This window comes from Chaetodon auriga, chromosome 15, assembly GCF_051107435.1.
Source record: "Chaetodon auriga isolate fChaAug3 chromosome 15, fChaAug3.hap1, whole genome shotgun sequence".
Taxonomy (NCBI): Eukaryota; Metazoa; Chordata; class Actinopteri; order Chaetodontiformes; family Chaetodontidae; genus Chaetodon; species Chaetodon auriga.
The window spans coordinates 7,739,260-7,762,943 of NC_135088.1; the positions used below are offsets into that span (position 1 = coordinate 7,739,260).

General features: G+C 42.0%; 2 protein-coding genes across 8 annotated transcripts in view; both read right to left on the reverse strand.

Moving 5' to 3' along the window:
- Positions 1-16,119, reverse strand: part of sh3pxd2b (SH3 and PX domains 2B) — a 67,303-nt gene extending 51,184 nt beyond the window's left edge. For 4 of the 7 annotated variants that reach the window (XM_076750320.1, XM_076750321.1, XM_076750322.1 and 1 more), the window contains exons 1-3: positions 15,663-16,102; positions 12,954-13,034; positions 3,327-3,402 (exon numbers count right to left, since the gene is read on the reverse strand). In XM_076750320.1, coding sequence (XP_076606435.1) covers positions 3,327-3,402; positions 12,954-13,034; positions 15,663-15,734 — 229 coding nt within the window. In that variant the 5' untranslated portion in view covers positions 15,735-16,102. Of the gene's footprint in view, positions 1-3,326; positions 3,403-12,953; positions 13,035-15,662 lie in introns of all 7 variants that reach the window. The other 3 variants (XM_076750317.1, XM_076750324.1, XM_076750319.1) reach the window with 1 other exon arrangement.
- Positions 16,120-18,337: 2,218 nt separating this feature from the next.
- LOC143333082 (leukocyte cell-derived chemotaxin-2) lies at positions 18,338-21,739 on the reverse strand. Its single transcript, XM_076751015.1, has 4 exons — positions 21,610-21,739; positions 21,076-21,166; positions 20,491-20,636; positions 18,338-18,504 (listed from the first exon to the last, which is right to left on the reverse strand). Exons 1-4 carry the CDS (start codon positions 21,737-21,739, stop codon positions 18,338-18,340), a joined length of 534 nt encoding a protein of 177 aa, XP_076607130.1.
- Positions 21,740-23,684: the final 1,945 nt, after the last annotated feature.

Sequence of the window (23,684 nt, forward strand, 5' to 3'; positions counted from 1 at the left end):
ACTTTATGGTAAATCTCAGTGCCGGCATTGACCAAGGGTATCAAACAACTTTTGTTTCCTGGGGAGAGTGAGGGAGGTAGACGGGAACGCAGAGAGGGTCCACAGAAAGCTGCTCTCAGCACTCACCTCTTAATCACCAGGCTGACCACCACACATGAATTCCTCCTGTTTTTTCCCCCTACTTAAGCTCTTCAGATGGACCTTGACTAATTAAAACCTTGACATAAGACCAAAGTCGTAGATTTAAAGCACAGACTCTGTTCAGACTGGTCACAAAAATCGAGGACTTTAATAACTCACTATTACAAACATGAGACTTAACATGAGACTTGAACTTGGACGCTCTAGTCATTTAAGACAAGTCAAAGTCAACTGTTAAGTTTAATAACAGTCTCAAGTTAAGTCTCAGGTCTTGCACTAAGAAGTCACAAGTCAACTCTGCATTACACAAGATAAGACTGACAACTTTACGTCAGACCTTCAGTTACAAAGCTGCAGACAGAGCTGAAACTTGATTTAAGCCTTGTTCTGAGACTTGACTGAAAAACGACTTGCCCCAAAAGGCTCTACATATCACTGTAACAAGGCATGTGTGGAGCTTCAAAGTGTGAAAGAATGAGCGGTGTGTGAGTTGTAATTACTGTGTTCTTGGGTAACTTGCTGACTAAGGGCAGACGCAACCTCATAAGCTAACGTAAAAGACAAGTTTGGTACTGTTGCACCACATTCGAGCAGACAGTTCAGCGACTGCTTTCCCTCTGCGGACGAGAGATGAACGTGATATGAATGAGGCATGAGCAACAAGGTCGTTGGAACTGTTCTGTTATTTTGTGCTTTTCTGCCCTTCACAGAGGACTGACTGCGGAATGTGTTATTCGGATCCACAGAAACATTATGTACTTCTTTAACATGCCTGACATACTGTGCATCCTGCTGTGGCAGCCAGAGATCCCCAGCCGACCGCACTATGTGAAAAAAGTAGGACTATATCCATCATCAAGGGGAAAAGGAATAAAAAAAAGTCGAGCCAAATTACAAATTCATATCGTACTTCTGGAAGTTCATGAAAGAATATCCGCTCTTTTATCATGCAGGGGCCCTAAAGAAACAGATCCGCATTCTTGGGATCTGATTATAGTTAAACAAGCCCAACTTTAGATAACTGCTCAAGAGCATATCAGATTGTTTTCAAAGGCTGACCTGCTGTCAGTGCCTTGAAGAGCATCGTTCGGGGCTCTGCAGTAAATGGATCGAATGTATTGCTTTTATCTAAATGTCATATGAACGTATCACAGGAATTTAGCACCAGGAGACGTACGCAGACGACATATGGCCTATAGATACCACGCAATGTTGAAACAGCAAGAGTCGACCTCCTGTATATATATATATATATCAAATGGCCAAGTTTTTGGACCTCAAAGGGTGGACTCAGAACAAAATGCAGCAGTCAAGCTTTTTGCGTGTACACCTGGCAAAAACACAGCATAAATTCTGCACTATGCACACATTCAGACGAGCCACTTTGCTGATGTTGAGATACCAAACAAGTAAAAACAGCTCGGGGCCTTGACAAACCAAACCAAGAAGGGAAAACCACTTCCGGGTCTTGTTATGCTGGTCTCAGCCCACAGTCCAGATTTTTGCTCTACAACTGTGAAGTAACTGTAAGCTTGGAATCCATCTCAAAGATGTACGCTGATCTGGGATCTAAGACTAGTAATGGTCATTCTCTTAAACCTTAATATACGCAGGCACTGAGGATAAACATTTTTTTTTGTCAACAACACTGTACCACAAAAGCAAACAGTTCCAGAGGAGCAGATGGGAGTTTAGTGCCTTCCTCTGGGGGCATTTCAGTCGTCTTTTTCTTCCACAGAAAAAAAAAAGGACGAGTGAAAGTCGAACACCACTCTGAGCTTCACTTGAAGACAGGAAGAAAAAGCAAAGATCCTTCATGGGAAGTAGATGAAAACCTCTCATTTCAGGGTAAAACTGTAAAAGCAGGAAGGAAGTTAACAGTTTAATGTAGTAGAGACTGTGTACAGGGATAGTATGAAAAGCAGTATTTTTCTATCTTTCTTCCCCCTCCCCCTCCCCCTCCTCCTACTCAGAGTTCATCAAACAGTCTGAGTGTGTGTGTGTGTGTGTGTGTGTGTGTGCACGCATGTGTGTCCGTGTGTGTGTATTCTTTCAATGAGTTCCAGACCTGCAAGGCCACGAAAAAAGAAAAAAAAAAAAAAAAAAAAAAAAAAGTCCTATCCCCCACTCGTCCCAAACCTGGTAGGGGAGATGTGGGTGGGGTCTTTGGGTGAGGCTTTCTTCCAAACTCTCATAAAGGATTACTTTCAGCAGGATCTAAATCTAAAAAAAAGTTGGTCGAGCACACCCAAAGTCCTTATTCCAAACAAGCTGCATTGCCATTTGTCCTTGTAGGAGAGTAATGGAAACAAAGAAGAAGAAAGCATAATTTTGGCGAGTCAGGTTTTACACAAGATGATGATTCAGCCGGGACAACGGTGCAGCGAGGCCGAGACGACAGCTCGTCGTGAGCGTTACGCATCGTAACCTCTCAATTTTATGATCTTTTGTCAACTTGGCAAATATTAAATGTATCAGCCAAAGGCTCCAACACTAATCTGTGTACTTGTTTAATACATGTATGCCTGTTGGCTATATGCTGAGAGATCAGCTGAGTCAGCCGAATGTCTAAGGAGTAGATGGAAAACACAGGAACAGTGTGGTTATGACCACTTATGGCTGCAGCAGATTGTTCTGGCTCATTCTGCTGTGTTCATTCGCAGCCTATCATCTGAGTCATTGTTGTCCCCATTTTAACCCGATGCCTGCAAATGTTTTTGATGGAGAAGTCAAAAGGAGCAGGAATGAGGTGGAGACACGACAATACAGAGAGGAGGGAGGAGGAATTGAAGTGATAATGCACGAGTTCGCTCTTCTTTGTGTATTGTTATGGCAGCATCTTATCATAAAAAGGGCTGCCACTAACAATGATTTTCATTATCTTTTTTTTTTAGCTTAGCTGGTCCATCTTTTGCCTTTGAAATTTCAGAAAATAATGAAGATGACCTCTTCAGTTTGCTTGATTTGTTGATATGAACGGGAGAAAACAGCAAACGCTAATGTATCAGAAGCTGGAACCAGCAAACGTTTGGCATTTTTCTTGATACTAATCAAATGAATATGAAAATAATTCTTCCTCTATTCATTTCAAACAAGCCACAGTTGTGTGTGTGCGTGTGTGTGTGTGTGTGTGTGTGTGTGTGTGTGTGTGTGAAAGGGCCTTGGGGACATGTGTTAACTCTTACCTGGTAGGAATGGAATGATCCTGCGCTTTGGGTCTTTCTGGCCTCCTTCCACTGGGAATTTATCCAGCAGTTCCATCTGAAACGCCACAATGAGTTCAAACCAATTAGCACACAAAGGAATTTACGCTCACACACACACACACACACATAAACATGCACCTAACAGTACACACAACAGGACAGCTGAGGCTGGAGAGTAAGGGTTCACATTTTTACAAATCAGCAGTTCCTACAAGGAATTCGGCCAATAAAGTAAAACCTGCCAATGATTAGGAACGTCCTGCGCAGATGGTATGGTTTTTCCCTTCTAGTTCATGTGCTGCTGCAGCAAAGTGGCTATTAGCAGCAAGGCACCACTGACATGGTGGAACTTTCCTGTTTCTATCGTTTTCAAAGGCCGGAGATCAGCGGCTCCTTCGGTCTGATTTACAGTTTCTCTTTTTGCCCGCTAACGTCTTCTTTGCTCTTCCACATGTATGGTTGTTCATGTATAAGTAAATACTTGTGCGCATGTGTCTGTGCACGACCTCCTTCTCCATGCAGCTGAGGCCAATAAAACAACACCTGGCCAGTGAACTCCAGGTGGACTCTCTCTTGTTCTTATGCTCTTTTCTGATAGTGGATGTACATATTGTAGAGCCCTGTGATTTCCATGATGCAGAAAACACGAACAAATTAGCAGAATTTGACAGTAGAAATGGAATCAATGTGGCCAAAATGTGGCTGCAGCTTAGGGTTTTCCCGACCATTATAGGTGATTTTTCTTCAGGGAATCTGAGCTGAGTGAGCAGGGAAGAACAACAACAACACTGCTATGTTTTGGTGTGTCTCACACACACACACACACACACACACACACACAAACACAGTGCAGACACCCACTGAGAGTGAGAGAGAGCGAACGCTCAGAAGGGCAACCACATTAGCAGATGCAAGAGTTCATTGAAGACTTCATATCTGCACACAGAGTCAGATATTCTGTTGGAAAAAATGCTAAATCTGAGTCTGTTTCTGGTCAAGCACGTAAACAAGGAGGAGCGTCGCCCATATGTGAGAACAGCCTCGGTCAGACCAACGTCACCTGCTGTGTTTGAGCTGCATATGGAGACACATGGAGGCTGTCCGGGTGTTACATCAAATCCTCGATATTTAAAATTCTGATTATTTTCTGACTGAATTGCTGACGTTGTATTCATCTATCACATGGTGAGACACTTCCTGATTCTGATCATTTCTGACAAAAATGTGCTTCAATCATAAACAAAGAATTCAGAAAAGTCCAAACCGAAAACACAGGAAAAGAAAATGGAGGAGAATCCGGAAAAACTGAAAACAGATGTCAACGAACCCCAAAATGTCTTCACTTATGGATCCTTGCATGCTGCTTGAGGTAAACCCACACGAAACCTCCAACCATAAGATTTAGGGCGAGGAGTAAAAACACTTGACTCAGCTGAGAGCTTGACAGGAGCGTGTTTGGACGTTTCTTTGATATTTCACTCAAATTTAAGAATGTAAGAGTTCAAAAACATTAAGGGAAGACTTTCACGTTCCACGGCAAATTTTATTCGGCTACAGAAAAACATGTTTACGGGGATTCGAGCAAGTGTTGCATGGCTCTGCAGAACCAGCCAAAGTGTGACCCAATGATATAAAGGGATATACCATTTCTTCAATTAATTATCGGATTATTTGATCACTGCTGTGGTTGCATTATGGGCCAAAAAAAAGACGACACCGGGGGGTTCGCTGCTGAGTGTCTCCTCTCAGTTCAGCGATCTATTAACGAAATCACAAGCTGAAACTAAAACCTTCATTCTTTGATCTTCAGAAAGTACTGAGCGCTGAGATAATCCTCCTGATCTAAAACATTCTTATGCACTTCTGGATCAGATTACCTTTGATGTTCAAGCTGTCATTATTAGCAAATGAGTGACAGATGGCCAAACGTGCTACTATGCAGACTTCCTCATTTGAAGGCACTCCAAAGTTAGTTAAGCTTCAACTGAGATCAGGGACAGAGCTTTAACATGATGAGATTAATGAGATTTCTGACCGGGTTCTGTTCAATGACAACCTGGTAAAATGATATCGCTGTCAAGGCTGTACGAAACGGGGATTTTTTTTAATTCCCCACCGTCTCATAGCTCTGTACCTTCACTGGTGTGACTCATTTCTTGAACATGCAGCATTGGCAATACCCAAACAGGAAGGTTCGGCTATGTTTACCCTCAGTGGCTCAATTTCAGATGTCACAGTGGGTGTGTGTGTGTCTCTGTATGCACAATCTTAACAAAGACATCTGATGTGTAATAGATTTTGGCTTTGGTTTGTTAATACCACTCATATTGGACGATAAGCAGCATCCCATTAATATTATACTGCAAACTATACTTTGAACATAAACTGTTACATCACTGATCGGCCTCCTCTGAGCCGCCTACTCTTGAATCTAATTTTAAAGGTGTGGGTCATGAAACGTGGAGGATGCAGAGTGCTGCTTTTTATCTGCTCACCAGACATTATTTTTCATACGAGGTCAGTATCATCCACTGAAGTTCATAGTTGAGATTGAGTGATACAAAGTGCCATTAAATGTTATCTTGCTAAGCTTGTTCCAGTGTATTAATGCAGTTTTCAAACGACATAAATTAAGTTCAGCTGTCACAGAAAGTCCTCTGGTGAATTGGAAAGAAACAATAAGTTGGATTGAGCCAAAACTAATAGACAGAGACAGGGGAAGGTATAATATGAGGTGAGGTGATGGAGAGGTTATGGGAAAGGCAGAGGCCTGTGCCAGATAGTATTTTATGTTGCTTTATATGGACAGCCTCAGTCTAGTCAGGCGCCAAAGAGGTGTTGTTGCCATAAAACAATGAGTGGCATAATGTTTAGACAGCTTCAAATCACTTAAGTGGATAGGGCTTGATCACTTTCTATTTTGGGTAAAACACAGATGCATTTTTTGGACAGTTTGCCTTCTTTCCACTGCGCTCCGAACCAAGACAGTCGGAAGAATAGATTTAATGACGAGAGAGACTGCAAAACTGCATCAGATGTCCCTAATGAATGAGCATTCATAATTTAAACAGGTATTTTAGTTCTAATTGAAATATAGCAGTAGGCTGAAGTCGCAACAGCGCCTCAGCGGCACTAGAGCCAGAAGCCTGACAGCTCCTGGATAGCTACAGGCATCTGGATGGAAAAACACCAGTCAAAAAAAAGGAAGAAAGATGATATATGTTCACGTATACAAGAGGACACATGTTTTACAGGTGAGTGTCTACAGATCTTTAGCTCTACACACAGACCCTCCTGGCCCTTTGTTTTCTCTGGCTCACTCCAATTCTTCACTAACACTTGCTCAGAGCTCGTGCTTCTAAATGTCCATTTGTTTCACTTTGAGCACTTTGTGCAGAATCCTTATTCCGTATACAAGGAAGTTCAATAACTTCATTTCAGCCTAATCGTTTTGCAAGACTCAAATCTTCAAGCATGCCAAGAGAAAAAAGACACTTTGCTTTGCTTTGGAATCTTATATATGTTTGATGAACTCAACCTCTCTCACCTCAAAGGGCTTATAATTTATCTCCATTTAAAATTAGATATATTACGAGCTATCCAACATATAATCCAATAATACTTTCATTCCTGACAGACATGGGTTATGGTATTAATTGCATCTCAGAAAACTGGTGTTTGGTGGTTATGTTTAAAACTGTGTCCAATGAGGCCAGAGATCAGGGATGGCTTGAATATTAAGCCAGATATGGTTGCACTTAAATGACTTGTAATTGGCTCTGACTGCTAATGCTAACCATCATAAGCTAAAGCCATAATTTCCCTTGAAACAAAAAAAAAAAAGAGTGAACAGGATGACAGAGGACAGGAAAGTGAGCCATGAACCCTCTTTGTCTGCAAAATAAAGACAAGGACAGAGGTGAGTCAGTCCACTTTAGTCTCACATACAGCAGAAGGCACAGAGGGACTTCAGAAAAGGACGGAAGAGGAGCACTAAACTCACTAAACGACAGTCTGCTCGGCTTAAGAGTCAGACGCTTCAACACGGACGCAGTGTCACCTTAAGAGAGACGGCATGCGCAAAGACACAGGCAGACCGAGAGAGACAAACACAGAAGAGCCAATACCCCACACACTGTAATTGTTCCCATGTGCCTGACTGTGAGTGCAGACACACCCAGCCTCTGTGTCTACTCCAAACCTTGTATCTACTCTGTAATCAGAGCCACTCACACAAGAAAAGGCATCTGGAGAGAGTAAAGCTGTCTCTTCAAAATACCACTTACATCATGCGCCCAACATCAAATATTCATGCTCTACAGGCATGAGGATGACAGGCCAGGGCGGACCACGGTCAAGCTCCACACGACTTTGCAAGGCTATTCTGAAGTACGTTATCAGAGACTGTGTCCTGCTCAGTTCATTTAGTTAGAAGGACATGCATGATGACAGATACAGATAGTAACTGTGGACACTACACAGTGATCACCTCAAACAACGGCTGAAAAAAATGTGCTGATTTCAGTCTATGAACTCCTCAGTTGTCAAAACAGTGTTGAAAGTTGAGTTCAAACCCTTGACCAAAGCCTGATCAAGTCATATTGCTATTATTCTACACAATGCTTGTAAAATACCGAGATTCCTGCAATAGATTAAGAAACAGTCAGCAAAGCTATAATCTGCCTGGGAAACTAATGGAAAGAGTGAATAGACTTTGAACAAAAACTGTTAAAACTAACTGTGCTGTGTCAAAGTTAGCCACTTGCTATAATTAAAAAAAAAACTGTTTGACAGGATGTAAGGAAGAAGAACAAATAGATCCACTGTCACGTTACCAGTCTGTTGTAATACTGTAAACTTTTAAGCACTGTTATTTCATTTACCAAATTCTTGCTGATTCAGAGACTAACGTAATGGTCCAAGGGGCTATAATTTGTCTACTCCATATCCGCTTTAACCACATCATCAGCTTTCAAATAAAGGCCTAATAAAGAAGATCTAAGACGCCCGGGACTCTCTTGAATGAGAGTATAAAAGGCCAGAGAACAATGGCTACTCTCTCTACCACATGCCTATCTCAGTAGACCTCTGATTCTCTCTCAGTCTACTACACATTCATGCCTGAGGTCATTTTTAACCCTTTGCAGAGAGCCAGACAGAGAGACAACTGAAGCACCCTTCATTTGTGCAAGGCTGAGCTATTTGTTCACTTCTTAAGCAGTGAGAACAAAGAGATCCTGCATCGGCTGTAGCTCTCAATGTTATCAGGTGAACATACTATACTGCATAAAGCCGAGGGTTGATTATCAATGTAATGCTTTATGCTGACTACTTTTCCTGTTTGCACAAGATGATACTGGTACTTAGAGTGTTCAGTCTAAATATCGTCAAGATAATCTTCTTTTTAGTTAGTCCCTTTAGGGCCATTGTCTTTTCATATGTCTACTCCTTTGAGGTCACAGCAGAGGGTCAGTTTAACAACAGCACACAAGGGTACAGTTGTGGCTCCGTGTTTCTCAAGTACACTTCAATAAATAAAAAGGCGTCTGACCCTGGATCCTCAATGAGCACAGAGGACTTGGTAAGAGTGGGCAATTTCAATCCAATCTTCTACCATGATATATATTGTTATATACTACAGTAAATGTGAGAAAACAAATACAGTAATTATTAATGTGTTTAACTTGTGCTTCTTAAATGCCATCTAAGGCCTGACTTACATGAGTTACTGCTTTGGCGGGCAGCTACCACACTGAAAAGCCTTGGTTTAATCACATACTTTATTTCTGGACTCCTTGTCTCTCTGGAGGCATCTGACAGAGTTTATCGGGTGTCACACACTGCCCCACACCCACTTGTTGCTAAGACACAATTGCCATGCATACATCAGTTTTCTATACCCACTTACTCTATTCTTAGTCACTGGATCTGGAGGCTATCCCAGCATGCACTGGACAAGTGGCAGGGTGCACCCCAGACAGATCACCAGTTAATCACAAGACGTGAAGCACAACTTCCCTGTCTCACATCTAAAGCGCATTTTATTCTGAAAAAGGCCAGAGTTACTGGGCACAAGAAGGAAATGAGCACATTGTTGCTGCTTGGCGAAATGTGCACAACACGCAGCCCCACCGCTCTAAGCAAAACAAACTGCCTCCCTCGAAAAGTTTTGTTACTTGCTTACTGCAGATGGAAAAAATGACAGCTGTGCAACTCTGAATAAGCAAGCAGTGATATATTAAGTGTATCCTGTATCCAAAGCGAGCGGGAGCGCTGGGAGACGAAGCTTGTGAAGTCGAGTGGACACGTGTGCAGCATGGAAACTGTTCTCAGTGACATGGAAATAAAATTGCAAAGCTACTAAGATGACCCCATGGCAAAAAAATCTCTGCACTTTCCATGTGTCTGAAGCAACAGATCAGTCTATTTTTGTTCGCGATTTAACACTGACAAGAGGGGAGAAAAAAACCCACAGAGGTTTCCTGTTAAAATGCTAATTGCTCAATTCATTCTCTCAGTATTCAACAGCTTGCGGGACTAAACATACACTTTGCATTACATACATTTATGCATAAGCGCAGGCAATAATTCTATCTCACCACTGAGTCCTTCACTAGCATGCAGAAATGGACACTGAACTCCCTGATGCTATCTAGGGGGAGCAGTTACAGACTGCTTTGGGTGTTAGTAGTAACAGTAGCAGAAATATCTAGGGTGAGAATAACATCTGGCTCTTTGTCAACTATCCTCAAGACGTGAATCCTGTCAGACGTGTAAGACATCGGTAATCAGAGACATGTCTGAGCCATGATGTCAGTCGTGTTGCAAAGCAGACTGTGCGTTTGATGTGGTGGAGACCTGGCAGGAGAATCGTTCCCGGACAAGTTAAAACAACAGAGCAACATTTAAGAAGGTGAAGGAATGCAAATTAGTATTAAGATAATAATTATCTAATGAAACGCGGTGTGTGTGTGTGTGTGTGTGTGTGTGTGATTCTCCTTGACATCGGGCTGTCTGTTAAACACAACCTGCTCTGAATTTTACCTCTTATATGAAAGAGAGATGGTTGATAATGTCTCACCCAAATCTAAAATACATACATATGTGTTTAAATGATAATACCCAAACAGGTCTGGAGGGATAGAAATTCCGCTCATATATGTAGAAATGATACTGAAGTCAGACCGAGTGAGTAAACAGTCTGTGATCACAGAAAAAGCAGGATGCCTTGGTTGAACTAAGGCATCCGCTGCTCGGGCCAGCTGCGTTGAGGGGGTGAATAATACTTCCTGTCTGGCTCTGAGGCTTTGGAATGACCAGAGACACTTAACGTGTCATTTTGTTTTTTTCAAACAGTATAATCCCTATTTACATAACAACAGCGTCAAGCCACATGAGGGATGACCAGAGCAGACGGGCAAAAGGCAGGGTGAGATGTAAAAAAGCAAAGGAGGATGACAGGAAATGAAGAAACGTGAACGAGACGAGCTGAATGACTCAGCTCTATGTCTCCGTCCCGGCCGGGCACCTGGGATGACGCCTGATGATGTCAAACCACCGCCTTATTCATCATCACAGCCCACAGTATAAGAGGTCAAAACAATCAAATGACCATTTAAAAACAACTTCTACAAGTTCTCTGAACAATGCCAGCAGATGAAACATGTGTAATCTCTTCATCACACTGGAGCTGATGATCATTCCAACTCGCCACTTTTCTGTAAGAAATACCACAGCCTCAAGGTGGCTTATGATACCTCAATGCCAAACCTTACAGGAGATAAGAGATTGGCTTGTAATCTTTCCAGCTGGGTTTATCTACATCTCCTTCAGCAGTGAGAGCCCACCCACAGGCTGTCAGCACAGCAGGAAGCAGCTGAATGGCACGGCGGGGGGAAACGCCAGCGGGGAATGCCACTGCTGCAAATATGTCACACATGCTCACCGGATTCAATCCCATTGATCCAACACTCTAGGTCTTTAGTGATGCAACTAGTAATTTGTACTGGTAATCTACGATGAAACAAGCATGGAATGATTTTGTTGTTTTGTGGATTTGTGGGTGCAACAAGAGAGTTTTTGTGCTTCCTTGCAAACATATGACAACATGTTAAGGCAATCAAATCTGATACAGGAATTACATCATCCCATGTTAAGATGTCTGACTGTCAAAACTCACGTTGCAGCCTATGCTGGAAAGAAAACTCCCCTCGCTGATATTTGAAGGTCTCCCAGTCTCCTCCTCTCACTTGGTCACACCACTCACAAAGTCTAAAAAGCCTTGTTCTTGGGCCAAAAACATCAAAAGCAAAGCAGTGCCACGGCTGAATGATGACACCAAACTTACTGTAAAACCAACACTGGGAGAGCTCTGACTGAACTTGACTTACTTTAGAGACAATTTTCCAATGTGTGACAATTGATTGTGATATAGATTTTAGATAAGCACTGTTAGTTAGTAGCACTGTTAGATAAATTTAGCACCGATATAAAATCTTGACTACACACATGTCACAGTACACTTCCAGATTATTAATTTTTCTTGTCTCTTTAATGAAATCTTATCATTTGTGTCATTATAGACTACAGTAATAATGGGAAAGAGGGATGGGGTTTGTGCTTGTGTGGGAGGCGACAAGTTCTTTAGCTGTTGTTCCTGTTCTTGCTGATCGACAATAGTTCAACAATGGGCACCGATGACTTAATACACCTTTCAATGTTATCAGTAATGACCAGACACCAACCCTTAGTCAGTGTTTGTAGCCAATCTGTGTTCATTACACTACAAAGATTACCGTTCATAGCTACACTTGCACTTTTATTTTGGCATGGCTGCAACGACAGGAGGGTGCCATGATTAAGTGTGATTTGAGCTGATCTATAAGAAACGCTATTGGCAGCTTTTGTAGGCTTACTTAAGTCAAACAAATGAAATTAGCTGTGAAAAACTTTGCATTATTCTGGTTAACATACAATTGCAGGCTAAGAGAAACCTCTGTGGAGCAATATCATTTTTTACTTCATTGCTCATGCTTTGACCACCCTAATCAATTAAAAGGAATTTAATCCAATTAGGAATGACAGTATGCTTCGCCTAAATCGACTATGTGCTCATTAAAAGCGGTTGCCTTTCTGGATTTCCTTGAGTCCATGCTCTCTAAGCTCAGACGTGGCCAGGGCCCCAGATCCATTACCTTCGAAAGAGGAAGGGAAACTAGGATACTAATGAGATTCCCTCCTTGTGCAACACACACTGCCAGCATGACGTTCGAGAATGATTCAGACATTTCTGTGGTCATCAGTGTGGTCGTCGCATTCATCACTGTCCTCTATTAACTTCATTGGGACATTTTCCGACTCCTCTCGCACAATATAATTACCAATGTCACATGGGTGGAGCAGGCAGAGCTTGGCTACAAGCAGTAGGTCTACAGGGGGACAGTGCTGTATTGAGAGTACTTCCATTCACTTACTGAACCACACTAGTCTTGGCTGGTGGAAAAGTTAGAGCTCGTCACACTGCCTGCCCTCTAAAACGTGCAACTGCACACAGCTACAGTATTGAAAGACAATCAAATACCAAGACATGCTAACACACTTACTCACCTGCAGGTCGAAGAACTTGCTGTAGCGTCTGTAAATGATTTCTGTGCTGCCATCGCTCCAGGACACTTTGATAATGTAAACCTGGAAAAGCGAGAGACAAAAATAACTGGAACATTCAAGCTAATAAACAGCCCAAACCACCCAGGGCAGCACTCCTAGAGAGGATATCATGAGGAAAGGCAGACAGCACACTTATCAGGCAACATGAAGCAGGAGTCAGTGTCATCATCCGTTCACAGGAACGCTAAAGGGATATCCTATTATTTCATTTCCCAGTCCATTTGCATCACTTCCTGCCCAAGAGGAAGTCATTATCCTGCATGAAAGCAGCAGATTTGATTATGCCGTATTTCCAAAATTGCAGCTCTTTGAGACACTTTGCTGTGGCAGGTACTGCCAAGAAGAACGGAGCAGCAACAATGGAAACAACTGTTAATGAGTTTGATGTGGGGTCTTTAATGCTGTGTAACATCACACTGTAAATGTATGCCAGGTGCTACAAACACCTTTACAATACAGATAAGTTGTTGATACCTTTGTTTCATTTGTGGCACTGTGTTAAAAACTATCTACTCACTGAGAGTCTAGAGGAAACAGACACAGTTCTTTAAGTTGTTCGCTAAAGAAGAAGCAGGGAGAGGCAAGAAGGTGATTGGAAACTCCCCGGTGGCTCGCTGTGTCTGGCTGAAAGCTGCTGGCCCCAGTCCCAGACCTTCTCACTGTCTCTTTCAGGGCACTAGAGTCAGATATGGCCATGGTCAGACCAACTCAGGCCCACAGGGAGGCCGTCTTCATTCAAAACAGTATATATTTATTTGTCTGTGGCCAACTACTATTTCCCAGCTACTAAATTCTCAACAATTAAGAGGGAGAATGATTATATGCAAAAGGGTGTGTGAGGACCTTTTCTCATTGGTAAAGTCAGTAAAAATGACACAGGCAGACAAATAAGCTCTGAAACTACAAATACTATCACTACAATGCCAAATAAGGCTGAAGGCGTACCTCTGAAGAAGAAAAGGGAAGCTGAAACTGAAACACTGATACTGGCAATAAAAAGCTCTTATAGGGCCTCTTTTTTCCTGTCTACATTACAGGTTCCTCTCCGATGAGCAGCAGAGAAATAAGCTGCTTTTTGCACTCTTAACCCAAACCTCCAGGGTTGTATGGAGAGAGTACCAGAGGCCCTGAACCACATGGCCTCCACCAGAGAGCAAACAAGACAGATGGAGAAGACACAGGACCTCTAGAACTCTGTGTCCTTGACCACCAACATTCGCAGTGGTATAAGGTCTGTTGGTCCCTCAACCCAGGCGTCATTTTCACACATAGATGGATGCAAACCAACATATGTGTACGAGTGCACATGGAGCCACGCACCATGTACACGGAACTAACGCTAACACCTACTAAGGCCTTGGCACTGGCTCGCACTCTTGGCCCTCTCCATCCTATGATGTCATCGATGTGTTAAACTGACTGTGTGCACTTTCACCGACAAATCCCCCCCCCGATGTATCCCTGAATATATTTCCAGACAAGAGCGAAAGCTCCGCTGTTTACAAATTGCAGAAAAGCAAGCAATGGGCCTTTGTCTTTTTGACATTCTTGTCTCCCACACAAGCTTTCCAGTAGCAGCGGGGAATGATGGTTTTCTATCCCTACGTTTCTCCTGACCCACGCACACAGTAGTGGGACTTGAACAGATCAACTAAATTGGCACAGATACTGTATGGCAACAGGGAGACACTTAAGTTAATGGCAGCATTATCACCGGACATCTCTTACAGACATCAGGATATTATCAAGTGACTGTCTCCATCAACTAAACACCACAGAACAAGAGCTATTCTGTGTAAGCAGTCAAATTATCAATACATCTGGCTATAAGTAGACATGCCTGATTGAAAACATGGCACGTGACTTATGGTATGTAATGTTTTGGCCCTTCCCTTGCTCAAACATAGCTGTTTGTTCACTGTGATGACCTTAGAAACTCTGTCAGTTATACTTCCTGGTTACTGGTGCCTATAGCTATGTTTTTCTGAGTAAATTGGAAAGCCTGAGGCGAGACAAAGCTGCGATGCTCCATTTGAACTCTACCCTCGTGGGGATTAGTCTGGATGCTGTGTGGACTGGAGTGATTTGCCTATTAAGATGTTTTCTGGGACCTTAATCTGGCTCACACATGGCAGCAGGCATATGGAAAGACTGGAGAAAATTTTTGTTAGACTGCAGACTCTGGTATTGATAGTACAATGTCAATATTCACATATATACATGTGACACTGAATTGCTGACAGTCACTCAAAGGTATGCATTCAAAATCACATGAGTCTGATCCATCTGAGCTCCTTAGGGTTACCCAAAACAACTATACTGACCACAATCCCTGTAAGGAGTAAAATATAAAAGCTGCTGGTTAATCAAACACCCAACAAAGAGCTGATAAAGCCAACAGTTAATCTCAGGGAGGCAAACTTTAGCGTTTATCGTCTTTTCCTTACTGTATGGTTTGTTGGGCCCTAATGAGGGGGTTTCGCCATTTACTGTGTCTAAAGAGTCTAAGTCTAACTGCTTTTCGGCTGGCTTGGTAAAACTGTAATTTGATACTCTCTTTGTTTTTACTTTGCCCGACAGGAAAGGGAGAAGAACTGCAATGCAACCTCGGTCTGCTGCTCATTTTAAGGAGAATTAAATCAGGCTTACGTAGTGTTTGTTCGGATTTCTCCGCTTCTGGACATCTTGCACGGTTACTTCTTGCACGGTGCGCCGTGGCATGATGTCCTCTTCTTTACGCCTCCGTCAGAGAGAAAAACAGAGATCCCTGTTGGGTTTTTACGAGCGATCAAACCCGGTTGAGAAAGTTTGCACGGCGACGCTTCTTTGTCATCCGCGCCGCTCAGATCCGTGAACCTCTGAATGCAACAAATGCTATTTTCCGTAAAGCTGTCGGCGTCAAATTTCCTGTCCAACATTCAGCCGCTCACAGGCCAGAAGTTAACAACCAGTCGGTTCTTCGTTTTTCTTGTGCCTGGTCCTGTTCCGCTGACGGCTCCGACCAAACTCCCAGCCTATCCCAGCTCGCCCACTCCCATTTGAGGGACTGGGACGCTCCATTATGCTCCGTGGACCAACCCTCCAGCGTCAGAGCAAACCACAGGCTGAAGGATCGCTCAGCCACGGGTTCAATCCATTGACTTAAAGTTGTACCGACCTTACTGTGAATATTTTGATCCACATGTATCAAATAGCTTGAATGTACACGATTCACAGAAATACTCAGATTGGAAAAGGTGAATGGAGAGTGAAACATTATAAAGTATATTGACGAAACAATTGTTGACAACCTTTCAGGCAGCACTCAAAGGCAGCATCAAACTCAAGGGTATTTAGGTAAAGAATATAGCATTATTGTTAATAATGTTATAAAAGTGGATATTGTTCATCATTTAGCATTACTTTAGCTAACTATTTAAACTGTTCAGCTAGTATTCAACTAGTTAGCCAAGCTATCCATTTCATCCATAATGTCGCCCATTTAGTCATTAATTTGGCTGAATAAGGTAACTCAAATTATAGTTAACCATTTAAACTATTTAGCTGTTACTTTTAACTAACTATTTCAACCATTTAACCATTAGTTACTTTTACCTGTCGAGCTATTTAAACCTTCAGGCTTAGCTAACATTAACATTTAGCTAGCAAACGTTTCATCCGTTATGCTCGGTTGCTAATAGCAATGCTAGTTCACACACACACACACACACACACACACACACACACACACACACACACACACACACACCTGTGATGTTTTACAGGTATCTGACTGTATGTACACAGGTTATACTGTTTAATCAAATCATACTCTCTTTTTTTTTAGTTGAGCTAGTTATTCAAAATCCTTCCACACACCCTTGACGTACAAACACCCGTGGTTGGTATCTGCTATACAGATTGTACAGTCCTTCAAGGCGACTGTGTGATTTTGGGCTATATGACCTGAGATAAAACCCACCAGACTGATAAAAGTGCGTGCATTTGGGAACCGTGTTCCAAGTTTATTATATTATCCAAGATAAGTGGATAATTGCAGTACATATGGGAATTGTGGATCATTTTGTAATTTGCTCACATGTGTACCAAACTGCATTTCAGTCTAAATCCACCACAGGTTTCCTGTCCTCACTGTGGGTATTATCGGTTCCTATAATGCTGGTAATGGTGGAAAATTTGTACACTTGTATAGAAACTCTATATAAAACTTGAACACTTGTATAGCGATGGGGTGAAGGAACCATTGAGCTTGACTCACTGAGACTGCATCACATGATGTTATCCTGTGTATGTGGTTAATGTCTTTCTAAGAGTCATGGGGTAGTTAAAGCTGTGGTGGGTTAGACTGGAAATTGGCTAATTTTGCCTCTCAAATGTGCTTATTAAGTAGATTTCCTCCCTGTTGATATCACACTTGATACTTGTAACATACTACTGTATGTACTTACTGTAAGGTTTACAGATTTTAAGAAGACAAATGACCAAGGTTCAGAGTTGACTGGCAGGTTTGTTGCAAGACAGCGCCATCTTTTGGTGTTTTGTAATCATTACATCAATACTGCATATGTGGCAGTTTTCCCCTGTCTGAGGAGGAGGTGCAGCTCTTGCAGACATGCAGATATTAATATGAAATGATGGCTGCATTATGGAAAAAAATGTCAAGGGTCAAAATTGTCATAGCAAGTTTAGAATAAAGTAAGCAATTCATTTTTATGACAAATAATGAAACTATGTGACTCTGCATACGTACAGTGTACATTTTACTTCCAGCTGGGTTATGGGAAATAAAAATCACTCAAATCAAAAGCAGAAATGAAAGGAAGAATTTATTGCATCATTCAAATATAAAGAGATTATGTAAAGGAGGTCATCTGAGTCCACGTCCGTGGGATTTTCATAAGAAAGGAGAAGGAAAAAAGTATGCAAGAGTCAGTATCATTAGGGCATATTTAGCTTTTCCAGTTAACTTAAGATAGAACGTAGTATTCAGTAGGTGGAAAAATGATAATACAAAAGTAAAAATAAAAATAAAATGGAGAAATGGACACAAAGGATCATGAGTCACATAAAAGCTGGCCACCATGAGCTTGTCATTAGGGGAAAATGTAGTTACCATAATACAAGACATCAATTTTTTTGAACTGCTGTCATTAGAGAGAGCAAAGTTTTATAAGGATGTATTCTGCTGGGAGGACAAAGAATTGGGACTGTCGTATCATTGGCCAGTCAAAAAATCAAGGATTGTATCTGCAGGGTCAAGGGTCAAATATTAAGAGCTGCAAAAAGTGAAGGGTAACAAATTGCATGAAAGATGAAAGTCAGTGTCATATGAACGGTGACGGGTCAGTGCCGTCACACATTTGCAGCTCCAGGTGTGATGTGATGCCGGAGAAGCGTTCCTGCAGTGGCAACAGATAACCCAAGGCTTCTCCCCGAGCCACCGGGCCGATGTAACGATAAGGACGGATGTTGAAGATCTTAACACAGTGCACTGGATCACACAGAGAGAAAAAATAGTTTTGAGGACATTAATCCCCCGTTACTTCCTGCTTGGAGCTGCTGAAGGATTTTTTTTTTTTGCTGTGCAGCACCTTTTCCCTTCATAATTTGAGAATTTCAGTGACATTTTGTAATAGAAAGACATGGTGCTAATGCCAAGACTGAGTAAGGTCAGCTCGCTGTCACATCTAAGAACATTTCTGGGAGTTAAAGCTAATTTATACCTGTGAAGTGAGGTGGTCTCATCACTTTACCTTCATGGGGTAATTTTGTGGGAAATGAATCACATTTTTCTCACTCCAGTTACTGGAGAGCGTGGATGTGGCTGAGGTGAATGTTCCTACACAGGTGAACGGATATATGCAGTAGGAATCAATGGATGATCAATGCTTCCCCCTGGAAGCTATGAATTTCTCTTAATGTGCTGTATACAGATGACAAATATGGTACGTGGAGCTTGCTGGATCATAAATGCTCATTTATAATTCCAAATGCATCAACATACACTCAAGACCCTAAATAACATCTGCTTTACCATCTCCCTATCACCATTCTGCAGACAAAAACAAGCAAGCTGCCAACTCAGAAACAAACAACCCAAAAGTAGGCTAGTCTACAACTCGACACCATCATTAAATGCTACTAGCTCCTAATGATGAGTGTCTCGGCATTAATGTGGGTATCATGGCGAGGTAATGTGTCTCTGTGATGTCTAATCATGTCTGTGCTTTACCCTGAGATGAAAGGAGCTGACAGTACATGTGTTCTTCTGATAATACAGTTCAATTAGGGCGAGAGGCAGAATGAGGACTAATGATGTTTACTCATCACTTCAGTGCCTTATCCACGCAGGATGCTCTCAAAATACACTCCCTCATACGAGCATACAGACACGAACATACTGTACATTGCGAAGGCATATGTCCGCTCCTCTGCCAGGCTCTACGAACACAAACACACATGCTGATGCGTTGCTTTGTTCTGTAATGATGGCCCTTAGTGGGGGTCATTACCCATGAACAGCCTTTGATGGGGCTTCAGATGCAGCTACGTGGGGATGTTAGAGGCCATCGGGAGTTCAGTGGAGTTTCAGCCGCCCCTCTCCAACACTTTGACTAATCCCTCTAAATCACTCCTTTTTTTCATCCCCACCTAATGCCTACACCATAATAACCTCACATTGACTTTGCCCTGGTCATGGCCCTATGCACTGCAGATTACAGGAATTTACTTGCAGAGGTAACAGAACAAGTGCTGCTTTTTAATTATTTTCTGTTGTAGTGCATGACAGTATGGCTTCTAGTGTAAAAACCAAGGATGGCAATGCTGGTCAGTTAGTTGGCTGGTCCATCATTTTGGCCGTGATTGAAGTATCTCAACAGCTGTTGGATTGATTGATGACATTTGGTGCAGATACTCATGGTGCACAGAGGATGAATCCTGCTGACTTTAATTATTCCCTGACTCTTTGTCTGGCACGACCAGCAGGAAATATCTTGACAAGGACCTCATGGATTGGCACCAGTTTTGGACAAACGTTCATCGTTCCCAGATGATCAATCCTTTGGCAACCCCCTGTTCAGTGAAATATCTCAACAACTTTTGGATGAGTCTTTGTGAACTTTGTCTATCCCCTGACTTTCCAACAAGCACCATCACGTTTTTATCTAACCTTCCATCCTTCACAATGAATATTAAAGCCTCACAAGGCTGCTAGCATGGCTGTAGACTCTTAGTTTTGTTGATTTATTATACAGTTATTATCAAGTGAAAATAAATGGTTTGCTTATCTTCTATTAAGTAGACTAATGCACTCAAAAGTATTGACTTTAACATTGGTTCCTATGCAAATGTGGATTGAAATAACACTTTCAGAGGCTGAGTCCACTAATTTTAAATTATGATTAATAATCTTCAAAGTTAATTTCCCTTGCTGCACTCACTTTCAAGCACTGTATCGACATCTCGTCCTTCTTACCATCATTGAGAAGTTTCACCCCATCATACTGATTCCCAGCGGGGTCTTTCCGACTCACTGGACCCGCCAGAGAGCCTGAGAATGGAGTGTTGATAATACTGTAGTCATCACACACCAGGTCCACTGCTTTATGTAGGTCATTACCTCTGCAAGAGGAGCGATAGAAAAGATTGGGATTACATAGCCATCTTAAAAGGCCTGTTCCAATTTGTCATATTTCAACAACGTCTGGCTATGAATATTGTACTTGTCCGGCCAGATCTCCACCCAGAGGAGTCATCTATAAACTTCATTATCATGGATTTGGTGGTAAAAGTGAGCTGTGCCTTGAAATTACATCACCTTAAATGATAACTTAAGTTCTAACACCTAATCCATTTTCTCTGTGATACGGGGCTGTTCTCATGTCTACCTCATAAACAGGTTGATCCCACAGAGCAAGACACGTCAGAGGCCACACAGTGAACAGTTTAAGAGGACATGCAACACCAGAAATGCTGCTTTATCAACTCATCTGCACTTTGAAGCTTTAATGTTGCAGCATGAGTGATGTCAAAGCGTAAATATCAGATCTGCAAGAATCACCTGTTGGAGTTGAAAGCTCCGCAGCCGTGGACATCACACGCCCTCACTCTGTTGTTGTGGTGACCAGCACAAAGGATACTCCAGGCTCCAACTGAGACAGGTAAAAAACAAGTAATATGTTAAGCCAATACTTTTATTACGTATTTAAAGGCAGCTGCATTGCATTCAAACAGGCCAAGCATAGAAATCATATTCAAAAAAAGATATTTTACCATCCACTGAGTCTGAGTCACCTCATGCACCATTCATGCAGAAATAGGGCCAATTACAACAGAAAGACACGATTCAAAGGTCATGTATTGATGTGTTTTATATCAGCGGTGTGTCAGACACTGATACAGCTTCACACCCACAATAACACATTTTCATGACTCAGATAGGAAAGAGCGGTACACAACCCTTTTAATCCCTACTCGACAGAAACCAGAAGTATGTTTGTGTGACTGCATGAAGTAGCTCATGTGCTGGAAACCTTGTGATATTTGCAAATTTGCTGGTATGTGTTTGCATTCATGTGGAACTGTGTCACGATACCTGGCATACAACACTGCCGAGTCTTTGCGCCCGAGCACTTGTCTTTTAGGTACTGGCCTTGGCAGATGTACCGGTTAGACTGGCAGATACCTCCCAGTTTGGTGCAGCTGACGTCGCCTCTTGGTCCCATTGAAGCTCTTTTATTTCCCGTCTTCTTGACCTTCTTCCTCTGAGTAACAGCCTTAGGTCTCCTGTCATTTGCTGTTGTGTAATTTCTCTTCACCTTGATGTTGCTGTCAGCGCTCTTGTCAGGGCTTTGCTATTCTTCACCTTCCCTCTCGTCATGCTCTAAAGCACAACTTAACAGGACATCTTGAGGAGAGATTAAAAATGCTCTAAGAGTTAAGGGGCGAGGATTAAAAACGAGAATGTGGCATGAAACGACTCTCCTGGATTAAGGATTAAATCAAACTTTTGTGATATTGGTATTTGGGATTACCTTCAATTTTGGATTTGGTTTCTTCAGACTTCAGGGATTCTGAGATGATTTTACTGTCTGTACTCACCTGACCAACCCACTCAACCCTCAGCAGTGTAGTTTGTGGTGTTGTTGAACTGTCTTGCATCATACAGAGAAGTGTTTCTATTTCGCCCACCCTCATTGATATAAATGTGGTGGACAAAATAATAGAAACATCAGCTGAAATACAATTCAAAAGCACCACAAACTGTAGCCTCCAAAATGAATCAACTAAACACTGAACGTTATAACCTTCAGGAAGTTAGGTTTTACTGCAGGACTGTTGTATAAGACTGAATTAGTTTTAGCAAAGTGTCCCTAATAAACTGGCAACTGAGTGCACGCATCATACTAGACATCTGCCCACCTACCTATTTCTAACCATTTTAAGGGATTAGACATTGAGAACGTTGAGGTGGGTTGGAGTTAAGTGGATTCACTTTAGGGCTCAAAAACCAATCACCAACCAATCACAAGAAGTTCACATCATCAAAAAGAAAGACAACTAAATGACTATTCCCCAAAACTTGCTGATCCTGAAGCAAGTTTGATAAATTTCCAAGTCACACCTATTGCTATAAAATACCATAAAAATCTGTAATGTAATAAAGAAAGCTAAAAAGGACACCTTCTAGACATTAACAACTGATGGATGTTAATGGAAAAACTTTAATGAGTTCACCGAACTTGCTTTTGATTATGTCTTTGAAGTACTTTTGTTAAATATGGTTGTTCGTAGCATTTTCTTTTTAACATTTTAACAAAGTCTCAAGGTACGTCTTAGCTCCCCGTCTGGGCACACTTGTTGAGAACTGTGTTACTTGTCCATATAGACAGACAGAGTCATAGTTCAGTTATTCATAGTGTGTTTTCATTCTGACAGAATACTAATTATCCTGCCCAGACACAAGTCTTTGATCTTCATTAACTCTATTAACCTCAGAGGCACAGAAAATATTTCAATCACGCTGCCCTGGCACAGGAACACACGCTGGGCTCAGTGATTGAAAGAAGCTGCTTATCACTAGAAGGCCGTAATGACTGGGAGACAGTCGGGCTGGATAGCTGGCTGCGGCATGGAAAAGCAATTCGCCTCAGCATGTGAATTTAAAAAAACAGAAAAAGCCAAAAATTTTGTGAGAAAAAAAGTGTGCCTGTATCCTGAGCAATTTTACGCTGGAGTAGAGTTTTAATGGTGTTTTGTTAGATGGCTGTTGCATTGCGAGGTGACTGCTGCATTATGGGGCTGTTTGGCGTCGTTGTCCACATCCATACGATGCTGAAACCACACATACCAAAAGCAATGTAGTGCTTAGCAAATACTGCATTTTCACAGTATGTTAACTGCACCAGATGTAGCCAAGGCCATGTTTTCATGATACTGTGCACATAGTTAGCATGCTTGCCAGGCAACACACACTACTATTATGTCTCATACTTAATTAGAGTGCTTGCTGTGGCAGGCCATAGCCAAATTTTGCTATTTGCATATTCATTATTGTTCGTCCTGCTGTTTCGACCAGGCTGCACATCATTAAGGACACACAGAATTAGCAAAAATCAGAAAAAATGGTTAGGTTTTTTGTTAATCTTATAATTACTCTTTAAAGAGTCC